We start from the raw sequence: 27,261 nt of genomic DNA on the forward strand, positions 1-27,261 counted from the left end.
AGAACATATAATTTTGCTATGCATTGCAGAATAGTTTCCCTGGGATCCTGTTCTGGACAATTTTCCATTTAATTGCTTCTTTTACAAAGCTTTCAAGACAGCTAGAAATTGTATATAGGTGTTTATAATGGTTTGAAAGGAATATAATAATGTTTTTAATAGGTGTGTAGTGAATGAAGCTGCTATGAAAAAGAATGCTGGTAGAAGCAGAAATTGAAGCAATCTTACTGCTGCACTGGAAAAAGACAGACAGACTACAAGTTCCCTTGCTTTGTGTTATTGCATAGAGAAGAATATCAAATGTACTTATTGGTAGGTCATTTATAGCCAAATGGTCATCAGCTATGGTTATATTGAAACCTTGAACACAATCTTTTGTACTCTCTGCTTTTATGAATAATCTGTTGCATCCTCTAAAATCATAATTGACAAAAATGATGTTTCATCTGTGGTGTTTGCAATAAAAATAATATGGCTTCAGGCGTCATTATTTTCTGAGCAAGGGGAATCATTAATCTTGAGAGATAACCAACTGCTAAATCAATTATAAAAATATAGGTGCTTTCAGTTAGCTTTAATTGTTTATTATCATAAGAAACTTAAACACTTGGTGTAGCTGCCTAAGGCATCAGCTAAACAAACCTATAATGAAGTTCCAATGGTTTGCATAAAAGTGGAGTTAACATATTTGAACAAATCTTATCCAGGAACAAGTTTATTGGAGCTGGAAGAAAAGGGGGAGGGGGACATACTGCTGTTCCTTCCCACATTTGCACTGGACAGTGAACCATGTTCCTGGTGTCACATGGTGGAGAGGAGGCCAAGACACTCCACGGCCATTTCTCTCTCTCTGTCCCAGTGCCATCTCCATCATGGCTACATCCAACCTCTATTATCCTTCTCCGTTTCTTAATTCCACTGGAATTTGAAGCACTGAAAAGTAATGGTAGGTCCTATTTGGAGTATTTACAGTAGTGGTTTTCTGTAGTTGCCCAACTTTATTCTTAGAATTAGCTGTTCCACATGGGGCATTGCCAAGACCCTGTGAAGTGTGTGGGCTGTACCTCAGCCTGCTGTACAAGAAATTCTAGATGCTAGCATTAGTGAAGGAATTTTTCCAAGTGTTATTGCAAATCACAATATTCCCCTTAGATTATCACTGACGGAATTTTAAAATATTTACATTATTTATCAGCTCCTGCATCTCCTCATCTAACTGTAAGCTGTAATCAATAAACCATCAATATCTCACTTTTTCTTTCATTCTTTGGGATCTTCATGCAGCTTTCCATTGTTTCTATATATATGTGGGGGTATATATGTATATGTGTGTGTGTATGTGTGTGTGTGTATACATACATGCATATGTACATATACATATATAAAGACATACAGTCTTTGCAAACCCATCAGAAATAAATCTATTTTCAATCAGTAAAGGTGCATGTATCATTTGGGAGCTGTGACTGCTTCTATATACTGAGTAATGAATTTAAATAGCGTAGGATAAAATGACAGAAGTTGTTCATGAATTCTAACTCTGCAGCCTTACAACTTTAGAGTAAAGATGAACAGAACTAGGTCCATGTTTAGGCAATGATTTCATTTTATTGTGAATTGAAGATGCTTATAACTTCTTAGACGACCATGAGAAATGAGAATGCTGAAGATCTCAAACTCTGTTCTACTGTGGAGAGAAAACAGATTGCATTGGATTGGATTGGATTGGGTATAAGTTAGATCTCTCTCAATTTCTGCAGCAGTTTAAAGGGGTAGAACTGTGGGATGTTTTAATACCACAAAGTAACTTCCCCTTCCTGATTTTGTAAGCTTGAAGCGATAAATAATGATTGGTAAAACTTAATAAAAATGGAGTCCTTGTTTTTTAAAAAAATGCTTCTTCAGGAAAGGCGAGGTGGTCAATTAGGCAACAGTAAATGCTGAAGATACATTTTGCCATGCTTTCCATAATGGAAGGCCTGTGGGGTTTGAAGTAGGCCATAGGCTGGCTTTTTGAGAACAACTCTACCGCTCCTACAGAATTGAATGGCAGTTCAGTTTACCTAGGAATTTAACTTTTATTTCAAACCATAGAGAAAAAAAAACTTTGAAACTTCTTACCGTTATCCTCAAACTTGTTTTAAAGGTGATGTCTTCTGATAAGAAAAACTATGCCATTAATTGAATGACAATTATGAATGTTCTGAAAACTAAAGCACTTAAAGAGTCTGGGAGTCCTTATGGAAAATTTTAAAACTATTATACTTCAAATTAAGTTTGAAAGTATCACATATTCAGTTGCTTTTTTTCTCCCATCGTTTTTAATTACTAGTACATTTGCATGAAAATAGGATCTTTATTTCTTGAGCGCTCATCTGCTCCTGCTGCTTATTCTTCATTGAAGATGTCACATGCAAAGGGTTAGATCTTCAGGTGAGGGATAAGCAGCAAGAGCAGATGTGCTTTGAAGAAATAAAGTTTTAATGCAAATATTATTTTTAATAAAACCAAGTGAGGAAAAAAAGTGAAAATACATGCTTTAAAAGCAATATTTCAGTATTTTTTCCAGGAGATACAGATGTCTCTCTGAACAAAAGCAATTTTGAACTTGAAAACTGAATATAGAATATGAAAATGCAATTAAAAAAAATAAAGATTCACTAGATCACTGTTTATTCAAAAAAACCTCCTAATTTGATACTCATGGTAAATTCCATACTGTACAATAAGGAAACACCAGGCCCATACAGTCAGGTTCATTTACACCCTCAAAACAGGATTTTTCCTCTACAAAAGTTTCTAACTTTTGATGGCTATTTGATGACCCTTCAAATGGCTGATTCCCATCTAAAGAGAGGCATTCGTATTGTAAAAATCAACCAGTCAAGTGCTTAGGCCTTAGGCCTGAACAGACTGTGATGAGCCAATGCTGAATGAGCACAAAAGTATGAACTACCTGTTGGCTCAGATATGTGCAGATCTATTTGGAACACAAAGTTGCAACACTTTGAGGGAGTCTGCACTGCCCTTTGTCTATGCTTTCAAAGTGAACAGAAAGTATTTAACCCCAAGTGGCCCTTAATATACGGCCCCCTGCCTTTCATACTTCTGTTCTTGATAATACAGCTTGACTGCAGCTAGCAACATAATGGAGTGTATGAAAATAGTCATGACAGCTTGGGCTGTATTAGAAGTACGAGAAGAGCCATCAAAATCTCACACACAGATAAAATTGTTCTGCTTTAAAAGAGCTAATGCACTCTACCAAATGTTATTGAAGATTAACTGGTCTCAGCTACATAATAAATGTTGAGGTTAGGTTTGACAGTCCTTGCAACTGCACACCAGCCTATCAGGGAAGCGCCCTAAAGTTCATCACACTCTGGGGTGAGACTGGTGACCACGGTAAATGAGCTGTTGTTGTTCATCAAGTGTTCCAAAACTATGTCGAAAAATTTGGCTATATAACTAAAGTTTTGGAATGACAAAATGGCATCATCGGTGATTTGCATGGTCAGAATCCCATCCTATATAGGAAAAACTAGAGGCAATGCGGCATCTCTGCTGAAAGGGGGCCCCACTTGATTTTAGAAGGGGGGAATGGGAAGGGGAAGGGAAAGGAGAAGAGGAAGGGAAAAGGGAAGGGAAAAGGGAAGGCGAAGGGGAAGGGTTTTGAACATGCATTCTACTAAGAAAAATACAGCTCTGTCAAAACTCCAGAAGTGAAACTTGATCTCATTTCTTCTGATACAACAAATGCCAAAGAGACAGAGGCAAGGCCCAGCAAGTACTTCACCTGCAGCCAGTGCACTCCGATAGGTTAAAATCTATAATCCAAATGAATTGCTGCTAATAAAAACAAAGCACAGAGCCCCTTTTACATTGTTTCATCCTGTTTAAAAGACAAATATTTGCACACTGCAAGCCTCAAAAGGATAAAAGCTACCATGAGAACTTATAAGCCATCTGCTGGCTTCCTAATGAAGCCAGTAACTATTATTGTTTACAGTTGAACACCGGGGGTCATGTGTATTTGCTGTAATGAAAGAATCAATGCATCACTGCAGATGCTAAAGGAGAACTTTTTTTTCCAGCCGGCTAATTATAAATACAGTGAAAAAGAAAATTAAAAAAAAATCTGTTCATCTCCATAGAGAAATAGTGCTTGGCACACCAAATAAAAAAGGCAGCACTGTTCTCTTTTCTAGTACTCGCCACTTGTCGGATTACAGAAACAGAATCATAAAAAGTTGCTTTCCAATACTTAACAAATAGCTGATCACCAAGGAGTGCTTAGTCCCTAATCTTTACAAACTTCCTGCATTATTTAATTGTATTGTTTATCAGAATGTAATTATGAGGTGTGTGTGAGCAGACTGTCAGCCATCTATCTGTTGCTGTATCACTGTTCTTTTTGCCTGAAGAAGAGACCATGATATATGAAAACTTGCCTTCTTTGAGCTATTAAAAATGACCTGAAGCTTCTTGAATTTTATAAATGTTGATTGAAGAAAAAGTGATACATAACAGTGATAGAATTGATTTCTGTATTAGTTTCATCACTCAAGCAAAAATACACTTACAAAAATATACAAAGACCTAAACAATTATAATAATTCCCAACATTTAGCAAATGCAAGGAATGATAAATATTTGGGCCTTTGTACCTTATGGGATTCTTAAATTCACTAAAAATAAGCCATTCATTCTGAAACCACATTAATGGCTTTTACTAAGCTGTAAAAAATGTATCTTCATTTCAGGGAATTTCCTAAAGCTGTGAAGAGAACAAAAAGCGTGCTTACTTGCTTTGATGAGTTGAAACCCTGCGGATGACTCCTCATTGTCCTCTGATACTACGAGGTCCATGGTGCAGCCTTCTTGCAGCTAATTCTCCTCTCCTGCTTCTACCTGCAGCATATGCAGAGGCACATGCTTATTTTATACATAAAATGCAGTGTGCTATCCTAGCTAGATGGGTCGGAATAGACAGGAAAGGTGTATTATTATACATACCGAATCAGTAAACCCATTAGCAAAGGAAGGGAAGAAACAACATTCCTGTTTTACAATAATAAATACTTGTAGCAAGCTGTACCCAAACCAGATGCAGAGCTAAGGAAGCTGTTAGCAGGAGAATACTGCTTGGGTTTTTAAATTTTATTTTCATATTGTGGTGATGGGCAGGGAGAGAGAACACCTGGTAGATCACAGAGAACAGAGTTTATTAATGAAACAAGAAAGCCCAGAGTAATAACCTTGGGCGAGACCTATTTGGTCTAACACTTGGTCCCCCCATCACACTCCCTCGGTGGCCCGTGCGTGTCATGCATGCGCAGCAGCGTGCGGCACTCTGCTCTCTGCGATGTGCAGCACTCTTCCCGGTTCCTGGTGCCGCAGGCCTGCCTGGTCGGCTGTGATTACCTATGTCATGGGCACGGGCTGTGAAGCAGGAGAGAGGCTCTTCTGCTACCCTGCTTCCACCAGAGTGACTTTTGGTGAGAGTCTGTACTGAAAGGAGCCTGCTGGCAGCCACGGCCCCCAGTGCAGCGCTTTGCTATGGCCCTCTCCTTGTCAGATGCCTGGACGTACCCGACCAGCTTTTAGGGGCAAACCTGTTGCACGAACTGCCACGCGAGCACACGCTTCACATGTTCCTCAGGTATGGGCATAGTAGGAGTGAAGGGTCTGAGAAATGAGGTAAAGAGAAGACGGAGAGGTCTGCTTAGCACCCACAGCTTTGCTTTAGCAGACCTGGCTGGACTTCTCCAGGGAAAATCAGTGAACAAACTTAGCAATGAGAGTACAGAACAAGATGAGGAGAATAATTTAATTTCAGTTGCTACTGTGACAATGTTTTTGTCTTGGTGTACTTGAGTGAATCACTTAATTTATCTGCCTTAATTCTCTGGTTCATAAAATGCCTGAGATAATGCTTTCTTCCCTAAATCACAGGCAAACGTATATGAAAATAGTTGCTTCCCTAAATTACAGGGGAGTTGCAAGAATTAATTAGTTAATGTTTGCAAAGTGCTTTGGAAGCAGAAAGCACTCTATAAATGCTAATTATTAAATCAAAGGTTTATCTGACTTTATTACTAAACCACTAATAAAACAAGTTACATAGCAGTTGCAGGTTGGAAAAGGCACTTCTACTGTCTAAAAGATATAAAGGTTTTAATTAGCAAATGTTTTGAAAGTGCTTTGCTGATGAAGAAAGTACTAAGTGTTAATAAAGGTTTTCCCTAATGAAAACCACTACAAAATATGAACTCCTGGATGCTACTGTAACTTCTGCATATATTATCTAAAGTTTTGTCCCATGACAGCAATATTTTTATTTGAGGCACAGTTTCTGCAATATTGGTGAAAAAAATTGTGGCTATGTTTATCAAAAAAATGTTCAGCTGCAGCAAGAGATTAAAGGTATCATTCTTATTAGAGAATAGCAAAACCTAATGTATTACCAAATTATACATATATACACATACCATTATTTTTACTATTTAACTTAAAACAGTTTTTTGCAAAGGTTCCAAGCTTCTGCTAATTTACAAGGTTCAGCTCTTCCAGATGCTCCAGATGCACATACCTGACCTGTTATCTACATGCTATCTTAAAATGTAAGTATCTAACCACATGAGTCTTTTACAAATAGGCAATTAGGAAGATTGAATTCTGAAACTGCCTCAAGCCTCCTGAAACAGCATAGATCTTGTAGTTCACATGGTTTCATACTGCCAGGAGAAACCTTTTGCTCCCTGCTATTGATACTTATTTCCCTTCTGGAATGTATACTTTGTTTAATAATACAAACTTATTGATTTATTAATATTAATATAATAACTAATGTATTAATACAATTGATTCTGATTCATCCCCATGCTTCATACAGTTTAGACATAAACTTGATTTTCGAGCCCTCCAGAGTCATATAACTATTTCAAAATTATCTCTTTCATCAGAAGATGATCACTGTTTGTCAAGCACCTAGCCTAGTGGTTTGAAGAGAAGTTTGAAAGCAGGATCTTGATAGGCCTAATATCTGCTGCCTGTGTCTGTAGAGAACCTGAAACCTTGAACAGTGAGAATAGTCCTATTAATCTGCTTTGCTGTGAAGGGAGAGAAATGTTAGTATCCTCCCAAAATAAACTATGCTGTTGGCAGGAGGATGAGAATGCAGTCAGACAGGCTCCCTTAGTGAAGCAGTCCAGCCTGGCTGCTGAGGGAGAAGCTGCCCATTTCCAAGGTCCATGAGACAGTAAACCTACTGCTGTCCCTAGCACTCCCAGCAGGAAGAAGATGTTTTCTACAGAAACCAATGAGGTTCTGTTGCTTTCAAATGACACAGCTCCGTGGCTCCAAAAGGTCCCCCTCAAGCCCCTGGGGGTATAGTATGGGTCTACTAACTTGAGCCATAAATCTCAATTTCATTTGTCAGGGAACTGTCCAAGAGATAAAGATGATATGCTACAGCAAGGGGTTATTGTCTCTTTCTCTACTCTTACTGTAGGTCTTCCCACTCCCCTGGGGAAAGAGGATAGCAGGGAGAGAGGATGAGTCAGAGCAGGAGCAGGAGCAGTAGGAATCCTGGGTGGCCTCACCTATTTGCCAAGCTGTCCCTGAAGGAAAGAAGGCTGAGATTTTTTGAAAGTGGGGAGGGTTCAGGGCTGGATAAAGGAAGGGTTGTCTGGGAATAGTTGGGAAATGAAAAGTATTCAAGAGACTTGGTAAGATGTAAAAAAGATTCTTAACGGGAGAAACCCAAATTACTGAATTTCTGTATGACCTGTTTGTGTGTGTGTGTGTGTGCGCATGTGTGTATGTGTATGTGTACTTGGGTTGCAAAATAAATAGGTTACCTTATAAAAGGTAATAAGTTACCTTATAAAAGGTAAAATACCTTATTTTGGGGCTAGTCTAAAATTATACATTTTGAAAAGAAGTACCATAATGCAAAGCAAGAGTAGCAGTGCTAAAATAAGGTCTAGAATGATATTATTGTTGTTATTATAATTACTAGGCCTTATTTTTGAGGAATGATAGCAAATCCTTAGCCTTTCTGGAGAATGTTTATAGATTTTAAGTTTAATAGATTGTATTAAGATTACACTAAAAATTGCGACAGAAGGAAAATAATATATATTTTTTTTCCAATGCTACATTTATTAAATGAGAACGGACTCTGGTAACCAAATTAAACTTATACCCTAATCCTTGTTTGGAAAACATTAAGGTGTTTGCCAGCTTCCAAAGCTGACCTCCATAATTTTGATGGCATCAGATAGCTGAAAAAGACAGATCCATCTGCATTTTAACTTTATTTGTTTAGATTAATTTTCAGATTCTGAAATCACCAGTGGTATTCATAGATTACTGGGTGAAAACAATAAAATTATAAATGATGATGCAGAAAAAAAGCAGGCATGCTCAATAAACACTTTGTAGCTAGGGAAAAAACACTATAATTATTAATTAATGATGCTGATAAAATACTTCCCATTGTGCCAGTAAATTGTGAAAAAAGAGATGGGATGGCTCTGGGACAGGCACAAGGGCACTGGAATCTGGTGGTCAAAAGCAAGTAATATGGATTTCAGTAGGACAAATATAAAGTCATATACCTGGGAAACAAGTCTGCTGGTTATTGTGGGTGGTGGTCTTAGTCCTGGGAATTCACATCACAGAGGAGGAGCTTAGGTCCCAGCAGCAATCCTCTGACACAGGCTCTCAATGAGGTGCCCTGGCAGAAGGAGTTAATCCAATTTTTGGACAAGAAAATGGGGCATCTTCAGTAGAAATAGAGAGATTACATTACCCCTGTATCTGGCATTAATGTTACTATTACTGGAGAGTTATTTCTATTTCTAACATTCCAAGCTGAAGAAAGATCTCCTTTAAGTGGAGTCAGGAAAGAGAAATGAAAATGATTAAGGGACTGGAAAACAAGCTTTGTAGTGAAGACTTACCAAAGAGGAAATTAAGAAATGATTTGATCACATTATGCACATTTGTAAAATAGAAATAGTCTTTTCCACTTGTAAAGAATGAGATTTAAATACAACTGATAAAATATAAGAGTCAAGAATTCTGATGTGGGAATGTTTTCCTCTTTTCTATAACTATGCTTAATTCAGCTATGCATAGAGCACTCACATTACAATTCCAGTATTTGAAATGCAAAAAAGAACTTGCCTGACTTGCAGCAAATAAAAATTAGATAGTTGTTATCATTTAGCTCCTTGGGTTTCCTGAAATCATTTGAACAGCAACCCCAAAAAAGTTTTTCTTGTTTAGTTCAGTGTTTTTTACCCTTGCTTATTTTAGCAACTTAATTTTCTGCCTCCTTGTTAGGTGCTTGCTTTCAAGAAAATACGCTTCGGTCACTTACCCCAGAAAAAAATTTGATTGCTTATACAGCTACACAGATTTAAAAAATGATTAAGCTAGGTACAATCTGAAATAATCTCATATCACAGAAATCATGCACAGCAATCCATCTAGATTAGATCCCAGTACTAGTCAGGAAAAGAAAGGCTTTGCAGAGGTTAAGAAGCTTTGTCATACTCTGGAATTGAAAGTGGTTGCCCTGTATCCAGCTGGATGGCATTTGCAATAGGGGGCCACCCTGAGGGTTTTAAATCATCAAACTAAAACAGAACTTCCCTTGATGCTGCAGAAATATCAACTGTCAGGTAAGGCAGCAGAGGAAACAGGAAGTTTTGACATGCTCATTATGTGTTGTCTTTCATCCATCATTGTTTGGCTGTGGTTTTTTGCTATTTCTTAGTTTTCTGCAGGTTCTCCAGTTCATTATTTGACATTGTTTCTAAAAATATGACATGACAAGACATCATAATTATTCTGCCATGATGATCTGGAATTTTTGAACATATGAATCTTCTGTAAATAAAGTGAAGGGATATGAAAGAGAATTACAGCTCTGCAGTTTGGTTTAAGGCCTTTGATTTTACTTTGATTTGGAAATGTCATGGTTCAGTGAAAGCTTACCAGAGTGAGTTTAATGGATTAGAATATATTATTAAAATGAGATTTCTGGAGAAGTGTATTCCACAGATGTGGAATACTGAGAAGGGAGATTAGACAAAATGATTTGCGAGGGGCCTCTACTGCATTAAAAGGCAGTGCATACTACTTTTTCATTCATGACCTATAGGATAAAGGGCAAGAGTAGCACTAGAGGTTCAGTACAGCAGACAGCGTTCTGAAACTCTCAAATTGTCTTTATTTATAACTTCTCTTCCTTCATTTAGATTGAAAAATTGAAAAAAATCTCTTAAAGATATAAGCAGAAAAGCATTAATATTTAATGTGGTGTTACGGACATACAAAATCTACATATACGTGCTTTTGAGAATTTTTTATGTTCTTTTTGAGATTTTTTTTTTAAACATGATTTCCTTCAAGGATTTCTTTAATTCAAGGAAACCTCTTTTCATAAAGAACTCCTTACCTTCTTCTCTCCTACCCCAGCCTATTCCTTTGCGTCCTCTTACCAAAAAAACCCTAAAACCTTGCATTAGCTTGTCCTATGAAAATATGATCTATGAGAACAATCTAAAACTTTAAAAATATATCCTTATATTGATCAGGTCTTACCTTTTTGTTAACAGCATCTTGGAGCCTGTAATTAGTGATGTCACATACAACTTGAGAAGAGCTCGTTCCTGTAACTAGTGTAGAAGGAGTGAAGGAGCGCTGATTCCAGGCCCAGCTTCACAGGGCTTTCTTTCGGGGCCTGTGTAAGCTAATACTGGAGCTAATAAGCCTTCCTGAGAGCTGAAATGCTGGGATGCATGATAGAGAGATCTTCTGGAATCAGCTCAGGTTCCAGCATGGGAAGATCAGCCCAGAGGAGAGCAGAGCTATCTAGAGGTACAGGAGGATTGGAGGAATGGGGTGGGCACGGGGATGGCGGTGGTCACGGCAGTTTTCAGCCACCAGCTTCCTCTTCTTCCAGCTCTCCCAGGAACTGTTGCTGTGGCTATCAGCCAGTCACTGGGGCTGCTTCGACACCACTGAAGGACACGCAGCATATTCATCTCCCCTTGGAGCCCTTCCGGAGCAGAATCCAGGGGTAAGCACTCTTGTTGTGGCTTTGACCAGGTCTGTCAACCTGACAGGGGTGTGCCGGTTTCAGTGGTAACCCCAGCCACAGACTTTAACAGCAGATGTCACTGTTGGCAGCTTGGTCTTTTGCAGGCTGTTCACAGCAGCAACCAGCATGGAGGTGACTACAGTCACTGCTCTGCTGTTCAGGGAACTGGCATTTGAGAGACTGGCACTCCAGAGAATGGAACAACAGGGTTAACTTAGCTGCTAGAGCACACACTGAGGAGCACAGTGCAGAGACACACCAGTACATGGGGTAGGCCAGGTCCATTATGTTTTCGCTCTATTTCAGCACTGGCCCTGGCAGATCAGAGCTGCCTGCTGTAGAGCAACAGTAGCCTAAGAGGGAGCAGGTAATATCTGTAAGGAGAAAAAAGGAGGTGGGAAGAGGAAGGCAGGGAAGCTGGCAGAAGCTAGCACTTGCCACTGAAAAAGGTGATTCTCTAGCCCAGTTAGTGATATATCAAAAACAACAGTGAGTCTTGGTTTAAGTATATGGGGTGAAACTAGATGAAATCTGCAGAACAACATGCTGTTCCACTACATTTTGAAGCTATACTCCACTTTATTTCCTCAAGCTGAAATGCCTTATTCTGCAATCTGAAAAAAATAATAATTTTTTTCTGAGTTCCTGAAGTGGGAAGCAGGCTGCTGAATAGGAGTAGCATAGTTTTCTCACATTTTTTAATTTTCTGTAGAGAAGCTAGCAAGGGGTAGGTAATCAGAGAGTTTCTGAGACAATGTTCAAAACCGCCATTGTTCTTTTCTGTATCAGAGAATGTGGTATATAGAGTTGTAGAAACCGGTACTAATGCTTCCATGTAAAAAACAAGGTCTTTTGTGAATGATGATGTCGGTGGCACTACTGGATGCTCCGCAGACCAGTTTTTGGGAGGTTTACCTCTTGTTCTAGTGTCAAGCTAGACTAGCACTGATTCTGAACATTCAGCTGCTCTCTTGCTGGGACACTTCTGGTCTAGAATTCAGGAAGCCAGTTTGCAGTTTAGTAATATGTTTCAGTAAGTGTGAATTATGTAGCACTCTTTGTGTTGTTTAAAGAACTGGAGCAAGCAGGAATCTCATGAAATTCAGCACAGGGAAGTGCAGAGTCCTGCACCTCTGGAGGAATAACTCCAGGCATGAGTACAGGCTGGGAGCCAACTTGCCGGAAAGCAGCTCTGCAGAGAAGGCCCTGGGGACCCTGGTGGACAAGTTGACTATGAGCCAGCAATGTGCCCATAGGGCAAAGAAGGCCAAGGTATCCTGGGCTGCTTTAGGGACAGCATTGCCAGCAGGTCAAGGCAGGTGATCCTTCCCCATCTCCTCAGCCCTCGTGAGGGCACATCTGGAGTGCTGGGTCCAGTTCTGGGCTCCTCAGTGCAGGAGAGACCTGGACATACTGGAGTGAGTCCAGCAAAGGGCCACAAAGATGGTTAAGAGATTGCAGCATCTGACACGTGAGAGGAGGCTGAGAGAGCTGGGACTGTTCAGCCTCAAGAAGAAAAGGCTCGGGGAGAAGAAAAGGCTCAGGGGGATCTTACCAATGTTTATAAATACCTGTTGAGGGGGAGTAAAGGAGATGGAGCTAGACTCTTCTCAGTGTTATCCAGTGACACAACAAGGGGATGGGCTTAAATTGAAATACAAGAAATTCCTTTTAAATGCCTTTTTTTAAAAAAAAACCTGTTAGGGCAATCAAACACTGGAACAGCTGCCCAGAGAGGTTGTGGAGTCTCTATGCTTGGAGATATTCAGAACCTGACTAGACAGACTGGGCAACCTGCTCTAGTTGACCCTGCTCTGAGCGCGGGGAGTGGACCGAACGATCTCCAGACGTCCCTTCCAACATCAACCATTCTGTGATTCCTTTGGTATAGGCATCATCTGTATATCCTTTGGCTCTACATTCACACCTTTCCAGAGCAGTATATTATCAGGAACAGCTCTCAGATTTTATACTCCAAGCATTATGTTTTACTACCTAAATTTTGCAGACTTTGCCTAGCTTTAAATTATTTTCTTTGAATTATTTTCCATGTAATTTTTTTACACTGTTAGAGGTTATTTCTTTACCAGTGCATTTCATTTATGAACATACAAGTCGGCTAACTACAATTTATGCCTAGTTCCACCAAGAAATTCAAAGGAGTGAGAGAAAGCACTTGAAATAGTGTCATGTGTCTTATGTGTGGACACAGGCATTTCATAACACGTACTTGACTCTGTGCAATTTATAACTTTTGTATACCACATTTTGCCTGGGAATGAGACACTGAATAAAAGGAATTTTTGTATGAATTATAATCTTTTCCTTGTGATACGAAAGCTTATCCCAAGTACTTCTGAGACTACATGCTGAAATAATAAAAATGACACTGCGGTTCAACAGATTCAGCTCAGGAGCTGAAAGCATCCTATGTTCTAATGCCTCTCCTATTTCAATTAGGTATTTTTTCTTTGACAAGTCACTTAACCCAGCTCTTTTGATATGTCCACCACAAAGCGGCCATAACAATACAGTGCTGATAATACAGTACAGATCTTTAAATCTGTTCAGACCTGCAAATACTGCAAACTTACAAATTTTAAAACATTAGGCTTCTCGGTTTTGCAAAATAGAGAGTGAAAATAGTCTTGGGTGATTAGTCTAGCAGTGCCAAATTTTGGCATTGATGTATCAGTCCCATTTTTGCTAAAAATTTTCACATAATCTCAGATTTTTTTTTGCAGCATAGTTTTTAGCCTCAGTTAACAATAAGACAGGTTGTGCATTGCTTTTTGTTGTTGACCAGGTGGAAATCATGAAGTACATTGCACTCATGCAGGGAAATGGCACTTTTTTGAGGAGAGAGAAGAGGTAGTGGGTGGAAGAGAAAAGAAGCATTTTCTGCAAAGAAGCTTTCTTTTTCATATGAAATTTTGGCAGACCCTTACCTGATTTGTGTTTCAAGTAAGATTTTTCATTGTTAGAAGAAACAAAGAAGGCCTCTTCATCAGTCACATCACCATTTTTTTTGTAATGAAAGTGTTAAAATACTCAGGCAACTAGCCCAGTCTACTTCATTTACTGCACTGTGTTTCTGGGAGTATATGGATGATACAGAGGAGAAATATACTTTAGAATGTTGTTATTAAAATATTCCCTTTTGTATTTCATCCCTTGCTCCCATTAGGTACAACAGAGTGGACATATATAATAAGTGATTTCTTCTGGCTTTGCCAGGAGCCCTTAGTCCTTGCACCAGTAGGTAGGGACCTTTAAATGCATTATCTCTGTGAACCTGTGCAATTGTGAACTACTTGACGGCGTACCTTAAATACTTGAGGGAAATAATAATAATACTTGAGGGCTTCCCCCTCGCCACAGAAGGTGTTACTGAGCGACTCCTTCATTCTTCACTCCATGCAGATGAGTAGAATCCCTCTATTACTGGCCTACTTCTGTTTTATACACGGCCAAAAAAGACCCGTCTCCTGGGGACCTTCCTGACTGACCAGGCATGCTCTTACAGTTCTCAAAAGCCACTGGACAGCAGTGAACAAACACTACAACTCTATAGGTATGAGAGAAAATGTAGGAAAGGTAAATCTGTGTGTACAAGAAAAACAAGTATCAGATATAATTTCAGAAGAGTTTAGTGAGATTGTTTCTGTGGAAGCTATAACGTCAAGGCTATATACCAAGACTGCATCAAGAAATTATGTGAGAATATAGCCTCAGAGGCTAATTTGGACCCAATTAAGTCTAAGGTTTTTGGAACAAGTTAAAAGTTCTCCATCTTCTTTGTCCACACAAATATCAGCACTATGAATCAGTTAACAGAACTGAATGCTAAATTAGTTTAATAAGTGGTTTGGAGTGAGTTTGAGAAGATTTTACATTACTCACATTACCAAGTTCAGTTTGAGGCAATGCTCTTGTCATCTCCACTCTACTTTCCGCTCTACCCTAAACTCTTATCAGATTAACAATCAGTTAAAATTGTTCTGTGCGCTTGTTTTCAGATTTATGAGTTTAGAACTACGTCTACAAGGCCTCGAAACGTGCAATTTCTCATTTTTCACCTATGTATGCCTAAAAGCAAAATTAAGGCCAAAGTTTTGAAAAAGCACATATATATTAACTTGAATCAGAGCGTGGTATAGTCTTTTTTACTAATACTCTGGAAAGTCTTTGTAGGACTACCTATTTTAGCTGCAAGCTGTCCAATTGAATATCAGTAGAAAGAACAGGCTTTGGAGTAAAGAGAAAAGCTGAATGAGCATAAACATTATCAAAGCTGTTCTCTGGCCCCATTGCTTCTCCAAAGCTTCATCATAATTTCAGCCAGAAACAATATTATTCAAAGATCCTTTACTCTCGGATGTATACATGCATCAGAAGCTGACACTACTGAAAGTAGCACTCCTCCTCCTTTCCTCCCTACTCCAAGTACACTGTTTTTCTTTACAGGATTTTTTCAACCTTTTTTAAAAACAAAAAATCTGGCAGAGAGGAGTTCAAATGTTTGATTTTGAAGACATGGCTGTCTTAGATAAAATTCACTCTTTTAAAATGAATAAACAAGTATTTATAGTGTAGAAAACACTGAGTTTTTTAGAGTTCTACAGTAACTACATGGTGTTTGAGGTGTCTAAAAAAATAACAAAATAACCAATATACATCTTCAAACATTTTGTCAGACGTTTTTAGAGATACATTTCTATCGGGATATTTCATAACTCGTTCTCCACTCCACTTAAATTCTGTTTGAAAGCAGTGGAGAGGGACTATGTGGATTTTCAGGGAGACCACTTTGACTCTTGATTCAGAGCCATTTGTTGATATTACAAGTTACAGCAGTTGTAACTGCTGTAAATTTCTTCAGGGACATCACTCCATTGGATCATCAAGTTAAGGGAGCCTCTTGTTATGGCAGGAAAAGATACAAACTTTTTTTTTTTTTTTTGTAACCGCAGTCAGTCCCACGAACAGATCTACTGTGAAACAAGAGGTAAGCAGGGAGCGTCAGGAGATTAACTACACTAACACAGGCTGGAGCAGAGCACGCTTCCAGTTATATGACAGGGCCACAACCATTTGGCTTTGCAGTCTCCCCTTTCTGAATTCAGCAACTTCCATACTTGTGTTCAGAATTTTCACAGACACTTTTTTCCTCCTTCTAGCTCATAACAGCAAGTTGAAAGGACACTAAACATTTATGATTCTAATTCCCATTTAATTCAGTCCTTTAACTAGATACTATTTGTAACATGAACTTCTTCAAACCTGCTAAACATGCATATATAGAGCAAAACAGAAGAACAATTGGCTCCCTTTTATTGAGAATATCATTGTTATTTATCATACTTACTGGTAAGTCCTAGGTAAGGCTTGAGTCAAGCCATAGCTAGATCGTTCCGTATTTTAGACAACTCCTTCATATGCATCCTTCCGCATTTCAAATAAGCATGCATACATCTTTTGAACTATACCGTCTTACGCAATTAAGCCAAACAATCTGTGGTATGCTGTCAATGTCAGCTAGGCAGGTTATTAGTTGAGATGTAGGAGGTATACTTGCAAAGCGACTTTTAGCTAGCATTCATGGTGTATTTTAAGCCGAAAAGGATGATTATGAACATCTGCTCTGCCTTCCTGTATTAGACATATCAAAGAATAGTAAAGGATAGTGGAAGAAATTATTTCCTACTTGTCCAAATTGCAAAAGAGAAAAAAAGGTGATGATTAGATTGTTATCTGGAATAATAACTGTCCTTTAGAAGCTAAAGGTTCTCATTAGTAATATTAAGTGTCCAACATCTCATTTACACATATATTACCTACTTTGTCAGTCTGACTTCAAATATTGGCATTCCTAAGTAGTCCTAAATGGGCATTCTGGACTGTAGACTCTTAACTGTAAACACAAATACAATGAGGTATTCAAACAACAGTAAAAAGTGTATGTGGCAGGGGAGGAGGGAGGGTGGGAAGAAAACCTAACACATACCATAGAACAATTTATATTGAAGTGTAAGCGCACTGGTTTATACACAGACACAAGCGTACACATAGAAATTAGGCAATGATGCAATGATCTTAGTATATTTATTTCAAAAAAATAAAAACTGACATTCCTATCTCCTTGTGCAAATGAAAACTGTGATATTTTCTGACAAGAAGTTTTACCTAGAAAGATGGTTATAAATCAGATGGACGTAGATCTTATCTGACCAATAAACCAAGATGTGGCTCTCTCAGCTACGGTGTGTCATAGGACAGAAATTAGGTATTGCCTCAGGAGTCATAATTAACTTCAGGGGAAATAATGATGTAAATGAGGTTTCAGTTTTGGCTTGGTACTGTAGATTTTTCTTAGCACATGCTTTCTGTCGTGTGGATTGTTTAAAGTAGGAGTATACTGGTGCTGCAGAACAAGCCTGCTTTTTAGAATTAAGAAAGACTACATCATTATAAAAACTACTTGTTAGTGCTGAAGATAAGAAACTGGCAGCTAGTTTCCAAAGACAAGAACATCCTCTATAATTTTTTCAACTTATCTAACCTGAAATCTTAGTCTTATGGATAAAGCAAACTGAGCTTTAAAAGGGAAAAGCGTATCCAGCTTATGTTGTCCCATACTTGCAAATGTGCTTTGTCACTTTGTCACTGGAGGATGTCACCTATAAAACAAGATAATAAAATTAGAGTAGACTACTGAAAAAGACACAAATACAAGTGAATGGCGAAAGTGCTTCTTCACACCAAAGGATAACAAGACTGGACTTTATAAACAAATTAGCTCACTGAAACTTAATACTCAGTGAAAATAAAGAGTTTGTTGCTTTAACAGGCCCTGATCCTGTTGCTTTCTGTAAGTGGGTGAATCCTTACGGAGATCCACTCCGGTTAGGATGGCTCAGGTTTTCTGCACTGTTAACCAGCAGGGTCTTACTTCACGTCTATAGTTTCACTGCAGGTTACCTTACAACAATAGATGTGAAAATAAAATCTTTAAGATAGTTTGGAGCTCAACACACAGGTGTTTTTGGGAGCCATAGAAGCCATTTGGAGAGACAGAAAAGCAGATTAGTAAAACAGAATAAAATAATTGGAATGACTAAAATAAGAAAGGTCTTAACTTTCCCAGATTGGTAATTAGCTAAATTAAAGTGATTTCTTGTTGTTATTTTTTTTTCTATTTAGGAGCAGATCCAGGAGTAATGGGACTTCAATATCTGCAGTTACTTCAGGGCTTAATAACTTTCAGGTATTTGGCCTCTGAAGTAGAATCCAAAACCCTGTTGTGCACTGCACAAGTCCAGTACTTAAGAGCTGTAAATTGTCTCAGGAAAACAATTCAAAAATCTGAATGCTAAAGATAGCTATAGCAGAACAGTTAAACAGATTGAAGGAAAAAAAAAAAAAAGGAAAAAGGGGACAGCTTTGAGTCGCAGACCTCTTCTCCCAGGGTAATTTTGTTATTATTTTAATCCAGTAACTGTTAAATGAAAAGAAATAAGACATTTTAGGAAACAGGGAATAAAACCTGGGTTACCTAAGAGTCCTAGCTGCTAAACTAGACTCATATTCCACCATGGGTGCTCTACTTCTGGTGCCAGATCTTGGGAATCAGATACACATGCAAATTAATAGAGCTCATTAAGTTACCGTATATCAGCTGAACCATGGTAACCAGCCACAAGTGCTCTTCTCCTGTGGCACATGTGAGAGGAACGTGCAGTAATTCACACCCAGTTTCTATACTTAATGCAACTTAGGTGCTGGCTGTTTGGGCCAGAGTGGTTCTGGGCACAAACAAGAGTATATGTGTATTTCTCACTGGTGTTTCTGCTTTAACAAAAAAAAAAAAAAAAAAACCACCTAGTAAGTTTAAGTGCTTCCAGGGTTAAGGGAGAGAGGCTACCTTTTCTTTTAAATTTTGAACTTAGATATTGTAAATGTCAAGGTCCTTTTTATGAATGTTACCCTTGAGCTAGCTTATTGACGTTTACAAGTCACTGAAGCGACTATGCAAGGATGCGAGGCAAGGTTTGTGAAAAGTCGTATCTTCTCCTAGATCTGAATGGAAGGGAAAGAAAAGTCTTTCGGGAACGCCCCGACCCAAGGCACTAGGATAACGGCAGAAGGGTCTGTAGCGGCGAGTGTTTCGTATTGCGAACGCGCTCAGCGCTCCTGCCCTCCGGGGCCAGCAAACGCCTCAGCTAAAGCCGCCGGCGCAACCTGATGCGAGACGGGGGCTGCCGGGCCCCGAACAAAGGCACCCGCCGCCCTCCCGGCGTCTTTACCGCCGCGGCACCGGCACACGAGCCCGCGTGCTCGGCCCCCTCGGCCGGGCCGCACGCAACAGCTTTGCCGACATGACCGGATTGCTTAAGCGCCCCGCAGCCCAGCCCAGCCCAGCCCAGCCCAGCCGAACGGGCGCGGGCCGTTAGCGGCCGTTGGCGGCGCGGCCCACGAGGCCGTTGTCCGCCCCAGCGGCGGCCGCCGCGCCCCCCTCAGGTGGTCACTGCCCCTCTTTTTGCTGTCCGAGCCGCTGCCGGGGGCGGGGGGGACAAGGCCAGCTCCCGGCCCTTCCCGCTCGGAAGGCGGAGGAGAGCGGGCTGGTTTGGTAGCGGGGCGGGGGGGAAGCTCCCTGCCGCCGGTCCGGCGCGCTCCCCCTCCTGCCCGGGGCCCGGCGGCGGCGGCAGGGTTAACCCTGAGGAATGCGGCGGGAGGAATGTGCATGCAGATGAGATGGATGCTAATCTCATGCTAATGAGCGGCGGCCGCGGCCGCCCGGGGCTCAGCCGGGCTCCCCGCGCCCAGACAGCAGCTGGGCTCCGCCGGCAGCCCTGACCCGGCGGCCCCGACATGGTGGACTGAAGCCCGGCCGCCGAGCGGGCTTTGCCGAGCTGCTGCGAGAGGCTTCGCTGCGCCCCCTCCTTCTCTCCTCCCCCCCCGCCCCCGGCTCGGCCTAGGCTGCCGACCCCCTCGCCGCCCCCCCCCCTCCCCGGCCCGGGCGGGGGCCTTTCCCGCTTCCCGTCTTTCTTTCTGTCCCTATGGAGCAGCTACCCCCGCCGCCCGACCATGCCTAGGAAAGCGGGGAATGGGCAGCTCCCCTTACCCGATGGCTGGGAGGAGGCGAGGGATTACGACGGCAAAGTCTTCTACATCGACCACAACACCAAGCAGACGAGCTGGATCGACCCCCGGGACAGGTGGGTGCGCGGGGCCGGCGGGGCAGGGCCGAGCCGGGCCGGGCAGGGCCGGGCAGGCCGGGGGGTGGGCGCGGGGCGGCGCCGCGGCCGGGCGGCCGTTACCTCGGCGCGGAGGTAACGCGGGCGCGGGGGCCTTGGGCGAGGCTGGCGGCGGCGGGGTGGGGGCCGGGACAAAAGCTCGCGGGGGCGCTGGCGGCGGCCCGAGCGCCCCGCAGGTACCGAGGTTGGCGGGCGCGGAGCGGAGCGGGGCGCGGGCGCTTCCGCGGCTGCCGGCGGGACGGTGCGGGGCGGCGCGGCGCAGCCGAGGCGGCAGGAGGCCGCGTGTGCCGGCTAGGCCTCGGCACGTCCCAGCCCTCTCAGCCCCGGGTGTTTACAGCCTTCGCCAGCAAAACTTCGTGCTGCTCTGAGATCCTGTTGTGGGAAAACGCTACGGCCGAGTTAGCAAAAACTTTTAAGAGACGTGATAAACTTATAGAACAAGCTATGCTGAGCTATGAATGAAGGCCTTGGTTCGTATTCCTCCGCAGAAACGAGAAAAGGTAGTTGTGATGAAGCTTGCTGACTCCAAAACTTTCCCTATGCAACTTAGACCAACAGCATACGCTGTATCAGGCCTACTTCTCTGTCACGCTTATTGTAGCAGCCAGTTCGGATAATACTGGTAAACATATTACTTAACATATTTTAAAATACAAAGGAATTTAAACAACTTGTAAATATTAGTGGTGGTAATGGACAGAGGTACTTGAGTGTGTGTATAAATGTTACCTGTGACAATAAAAAGTCCTATTTTTTTTGCTGCCTCTAAAGTAGCATATTGAAAATCTTGTCTAATTTTAGACATCTCTTAATTTGTGTATAAAGCAGATTACAGAAGGTATAAAATTGAGGCAAAGCAAAAAGTGAAAATTACAAGCTACCCATTATAACACAGCCTCATGAGCACATTCATTTTGAATACTTTTTTGTGTTCTGTAACACTGAAATGTTCAAGAGTGTTTTTTGTTTTGTAGTAAAATTTGGGTCTACTCTCATTAGTAGACTAGACAGCTAAGTGAATAACAATTGTATGTTTGTCATCCTAGAAGGATAAGATAAATATTGTTTCATTAATGTCTTGATTACACTTGAAAGAGAAGGCAAGCCCTGAGACTTGATTGTCTTTAATGAGGACTAAGGAACTGAAGACCTTTTTCGAAAAGTGTAGTGTTTGAAATAATTGTTAACCCTTGTCAGTAGGGTTTCTTAATGCTACAAAACAAACGGGAGAGATTTTGCACTCCCTGCTTGAGAGAAGCCCTAATTTATTATACATGGCTCAACTGTGGAGCAGAATTGCCTTCGCAGAAGGCAGACTGACAAGCCCGTTTAGGGTACAGTTTACAGTAGTTGTATTTGCAGTCTGTATTTATATCAATGGCCTGATTTGGGAAAGTGTATAAAACTGTTTGAAAGTTCTGCGATGACCTTGCTCTAGGTCCCATTGTGTTTTCCAGGTATGTAGAGAATATATGTTCTGATCACTGAAGAGTGATCTTCCAAGTCAGTCAGTGCAATAAAATCTGGATTCATGCTGTTTCTGAAACTTACCTTAAGCTGTCAAAATGAAGATAACAGATTCTACAGAAAGACTTGGGAACACCTTATCCAGGTTGATAATATGTTCTAACTTCATTATTTTCAACTTTTTTCTCTGATGGAAGTCATAAAGTTTTCGTAACATACACATGCAGTATTATGGTTCATAAGCTTCTGAAATCTTTCTTTGGTAAAGCAAGTGTGGAATACATATGTTTTTATGGACAATTTTCCTTCTTCTTACACACCAGTCTCAGAACGATTATGTAGAAAATTCACACTTTGAGTTTAAATTTTTTTTTAATCCTCTTTGATTTAGTAGATATACAAGTCATCTAGTGGAGATTAGTGCCATGTGATGTCAGCCTCATGCCTGTGGGTGCCCAGGTGTGTTTGAGCACAATTTGAACCTCTTTGTTATTGATTAAGAAGTTCATGTGTAGAAATACACCGACAGCTGAAAATGCCATATTTCAAAGCTTCCCAGAAACGTGTGTGAATTGCTTTTTAACGTATGTGCTTTTCTAGAATATTCTGATAATATGTGTGTTTGTTACTGCTTATATGGGGTAGGTTTGGTAGTTCCCTATGTACAGCTGTGAAGAAAATCTAGCATCGGCTGCAAGTTTAGGGCTCAATTTTGCCAACTTCATTTATCAGAGTAATCCCATTGATGTTAGAGAAGTTCACACTTGCCTTGGCTTGTGTGTTTTAGGAGTGCTGTGGAAATTATTTGTGCTGCTCCGTTCTTAAGGGGTTTTTAATGTCTTGTGCTGTTCAACAGAGACTTTTCCAAGCACTTAGGGTACTGTGTTGATTTGTCTGGAAGGCTGCTGGACCAAAAGAGAAGGCTCTCTAAGAAATGAAGTGTGAGGAAGAGAGATGTAAATTTAGACAAAAATGTAGGAGCTCTAGTAATGTTTTTCACTGTCTAAATATATAGATGTTACTCCTTCTGTTTATAACTCCTCCAAGCTACAGCACGCTGGCAACTGACTTGTCTTGTCAGTTCCTCTGAAAGTGATTTATTGCAAGAAAGGAAATAGCCAAAAATATGAATTGTACTCTGCTACTACTTGATAAAGTTATAAAAAGCTGTGAAGACAACGACAAATTGGAGAGGATGAGCCAGATTAAAAAGTGTGAAAGGGTTAGAGGAATTCATAGTTCTCTTTCAAGTTCCCTTCAAACTCTTTCAAGTTCCTGAGGTGCTGAGGTACAGTAAGGCTTCTTGAGGATTTTTTTTTTTGGATAGGCAAATAAGAAGGCTTTGAAGTGGAGGCAGAAATGTAGAGAGGAAAATGTTACCTTTTTTCCATTATTCAATGCATTTTTAGTGGGCTTCACATTTGTTACAGTGCTAAGTGGAAAAAGCATAGAGTAGAGCAGAAAGGAGAACTGAAGACAGAAAGATGGGAATCTCTGTACCCTCAAACCTTCAGCAGTTGGGTGATGTTCAGATTTCTCATCAGGCATGCAGGGCTTCCCGTGTCTTGGTTTCTGCACAGTAAATTGCCAATCAGTGGTGATCACTAGTGAAGCATGAACAACAGATATGTTTTTTTTATAGCTGACCTAAAATGAGTTCCACATCAGAAATTCTGAAGTTGTGACTGGTCTTTATTTAAATGTTCGTCTGCACTCTTGTCAGAGTGATAAGGAGTGAGCTGCTATGAAAGCAAACCTATCCTCTCTTTCTCCCCCTTCCCACCATGCTTTCCACTGAGGAGAAAAATTTACCAGAAAGCAAAGAAACAACCCTCTCCCCCAGTTCTTGGTGTACTTTTGCTATATGTTTCTAGAGCAGTTGCTAGCTATATAACCAAGAAAGTGCTTGGAAAACATCAAACATGCAGAGACCAGAGAGATACCTTACTAGTCAGAGGTTATGAAAGACAGTTTCTCAGTACTGATCTCGAGAGGGAATGCAATTTCTGTTGCTACTTTCGTTTTTGGGGGAAGTAAAAGCACATTTTTTTGCCATGCGGTTCTGTAACTTGTTTAAGATTTGTCTGTTGGTATTGGAAGTTTATTAGATTTCAGCAGCTAAATGCTCCATGTCCTTTCCTCTTAGAAAAAAGCTTAGCTTTCTTCTCTTTCACTGGAATTTGTTGCTTCTTGTCCTGTGAGCAGCAGAGGTTGTGAGAAGGGAAGATGCTGAGGCTGCAGTTACTTAGCATGGGGACTTTCATCCTCTCTCTTTACTGGACGCTACCATAGCCCGGAGTGCTTGGCAGAACATGGGAGTCATAGTGGAAAGAGCGTCAGAAAAATACTGGCATCTAGGATACTGTGCTGGTAAAAGTTAAAGGTAGCTTAAAAAATGAAGAGCAAATAAGAGGCAAGCAGAAAATGGCATGGCATGACAGGGGAGCATCATCAGAGACTGGAGAATGCCTTGAATCTTCTCTTTTTGTATGAAGGTAAGCTGTGTTGTGACAGATAAGTAAAGCAGTTTTTACTGTGTGAAGTGTCCAGCAACTGAGATGCTAGGCAGGTGCGGTTACAGGTGAAAATGATAATTGCAGGTCTTCAAGTAAAATAATCTGAAAAAAAACTCCTGAAACATTAAATATTCTTGGGTGGGGGAGAAAAAAGGCAAATTTTGGACCAGGAATAGCAGGATGATTCATCCGTCCTTTGAAGAATAATGATGTTAAATTGAAATGTTGGTCATTACACTTTGAAGGGTGTGGATCTTAATTCTGTTTTAAGTGCAAATCTCAGCACGGCTGATTTAAGGTACAACTAGAGCAACTACCTGATAAATCGTTTATTTAGGCTGCTGCTTGCTAAGAATGAATTCCATTTAATGGCATAACATCACTGAAAGGATAAAGTCTCATTCCCTTCTAGTTTTCCTTACTTTTCCCTTGTTAGTTAATAGCTGAGGATGGACTGGGGCCTCCCTTTTTTGCATGGCATAGAGATATTACATGATCGTCTCTCCATATCTTATGAATTGGATCCTTAATACGAAATATAGCTACCTTTCTATTTTGGAAAACAAATACAGTATCCTTTGTTGACACACTAGGGTGTGCAACTTGCGTAAATCATTACTTTTTTTCTCTGAATATCTTTTTCCAGTTTGTTTCGGCCTGTGATATCACTCGCTGTTCTTTCTCCTAACCCCAGATAATTTGTTCCTGTCTGCTTGTCTGTTAGGAATGTGCATATTCCTTGTGAAACTGTCTGCTATCTCATTCTGGTTTCAGTGACAGGTTGGGAACTGTTTTTACTTAATTGATGTATATTTGTTTAAAATAAAACCCATGATGCAAGTACTGAGCTCACAATGAGAGACCAGTTGTGTCTGAACTTCTGACACCTTCGTTTGTTTACCCAGTGTAAAGTAGAATTCTAATATTTTAGTGCTAATAGAGCTGCGATAGCATCAGACAGTGTTAAAATACATAACGATTGTGTATGTGGGTTTTTTAACCAGTCCGTCATTTGCCAGGGGCTATGTGTTGTTGATTTTAGCATTAGTGAAAATGGCTATGGTAACTTTGAGATAAGGCTTTTATTCTTTATTTCTCTTGCAGTGATAGCGCTGCTCTGTATCTTTCATCTCAGCGCATGTAAAATTATCAAGCGAGGAAATGCTACAGAGTATTTGCTTATATGTGCAAAGTACATACCACTGGTTAAAGCCAAGGATTGTGACTTGTTATGTAAAACTGGGCAAGTGGTCTAGACTGTGGTTTACCCAGGCCAATGTCTGTAGCACTTGCCTACTTGAGCTGTTTTGATTAAACAAAGCTACCTTGACTTACAAGGTAATAACACTGCAGTTCTTATGCACAATGTAAGCCCTGCTTAATGAGAAATTGCACACATGAAGTAAAATACACCTTTTCTCTGAGCTGTTTGCTAGAGACGTCTTGCTACTACAACGTGGTTAAACAAAGGAATCCTCCTGAACTACCTTATATTTTCAGGGAAAGGAAAATGACTGGACTTGGAAGTAGTGGCTGTGAAAGAAGTTTTGATTGTACAGATAAAGGTCAATATATAGACTTATTTACAATTTTAGGGCTTTTTCAGGGTATAAGAGGAGTTCTTGTTTTTCTGCAGTTAAATAGTAACTTGTGTTCAACCCCTTTTAATGTTATTTTTCTATTTAGTCAAGACAAAGTTACGGGTATTTGAGATTTAACAGTTTTTATATCACAGAGATGACTAAGAATCAGGAGAATACTCAAGGAAGTAACAGAAGAGATTGAAAATGGGACAGTATATGGCAGTATTTCCATGCTGCCACTTTTTCAGAAAGGCATGAATAGAAACAGTGCTGAGATTCCAAAAGCTGTTATTCTGAGACTTGTAAATTCTTATTACAACCCCTTGCAAGCAAAGTGAAAAAGGGTTGGAGGGCTAACGTAGCCCTCTGAGTCTGGACTGCCATGGTTCTCTTTACTGGTCCCTTTCCTCTTTCATCAGAAGTGCTTATGCCACCAACAGTAAGCTGATCCCAGGAGATGATTTGGCTGAAAATAAACACCTTATTTTGTAGGGGTATTTTTCAGCAGAATCAGCTCCTTGTGTTAGTACTGGTGTGAGGGAGGGGGCAAATGCAGAGCTGGGAGCAAAGGAGAAGAGTGCTATTGCAGAAATGAGGATGCGGATCAGCTTAAGCTGCCATGGAACTGTGTTCTTAGGTTTCCATTTCTTTTGCTGGGGTTTTTGTTGTTTTCTCGTGCTTTGTATTCGCCATGAATTCACTGTGAAGGAGCAATACAACTGTCACAAATGTTTTGATCCTAAACATGTTTCCTGCCACTGAGAAATCTTGATGATATTACAGACCTTAGGGTCTGACTTTTTAATGTTTGTTTCTGTGAAGCTCTTGGTGAAGTCGAGAGAGATTTTGTCGTGCAGATTTAGACTCTATTTTCCAGGATGTGCTGCTGCTGACAACGTGCTTGTCAACTACTAGCTTCTAATGTGTACGAGTGATCAGAAATTCCTTGACTTTCTCTGGTGTGTTTTTTTCCTAATTATTCATAAAGTGTGTTTTAGACTTTCCTGTAAGGTATTTCACCATGCAAATGGTGGCTTGCAGTAAAATTAGGCAAGCAGAATGATGAGACATTCAAGGCTTTGAATGTTTTATTGGGTGAAGCAAACTGGGTAGTCCTTAGCCATTTATCTTCCTTGCTGTATTTGAAGAAGTCATCTGGACAAATTGACTTCTTTTTCATTTGGAAAGAGCAGATAGTGGCTAAAAGGAAGAGTGATGAAGTACAAGGAAAGTAGTTACGGTTTCCCTTCTGTGTCACTTCAGCATTTTGTATGGTTTGGGGTTGGTTGGTTTGTTTGCTTGTTTTGCAATTGAACGTT

The 27,261-nt window shown here is 40.5% G+C and overlaps 1 protein-coding gene and 1 long non-coding RNA gene across 5 annotated transcripts in view; one reads left to right on the plus strand and one right to left on the minus strand.

Annotated features, from left to right (window-relative positions):
* Positions 1-1,431: 1,431 nt before the first annotated feature.
* Positions 1,432-20,358, minus strand: LOC138067199 (uncharacterized). The gene is made up of 3 exons (XR_011141028.1): positions 20,244-20,358; positions 4,806-4,911; positions 1,432-1,687 (listed from the first exon to the last, which is right to left on the minus strand). It is a non-coding gene; the product is annotated as an uncharacterized lncRNA (long non-coding RNA).
* WWC2 (WW and C2 domain containing 2) overlaps positions 19,634-27,261 on the plus strand; it is a 109,907-nt gene continuing 102,279 nt past the window's right edge. For all 4 annotated transcript variants that reach the window (XM_068942573.1, XM_068942575.1, XM_068942576.1 and 1 more), the window contains exon 1: positions 19,634-20,337. In XM_068942573.1, the coding sequence (XP_068798674.1) occupies positions 20,207-20,337 (131 nt within the window). In that variant the 5' untranslated portion in view covers positions 19,634-20,206. The remainder of the gene's footprint in view (positions 20,338-27,261) is intronic.

The sequence above is a fragment of the Struthio camelus genome, chromosome 4 (assembly GCF_040807025.1).
Source record: "Struthio camelus isolate bStrCam1 chromosome 4, bStrCam1.hap1, whole genome shotgun sequence".
NCBI classification, from domain to species: domain Eukaryota; kingdom Metazoa; phylum Chordata; class Aves; order Struthioniformes; family Struthionidae; genus Struthio; species Struthio camelus.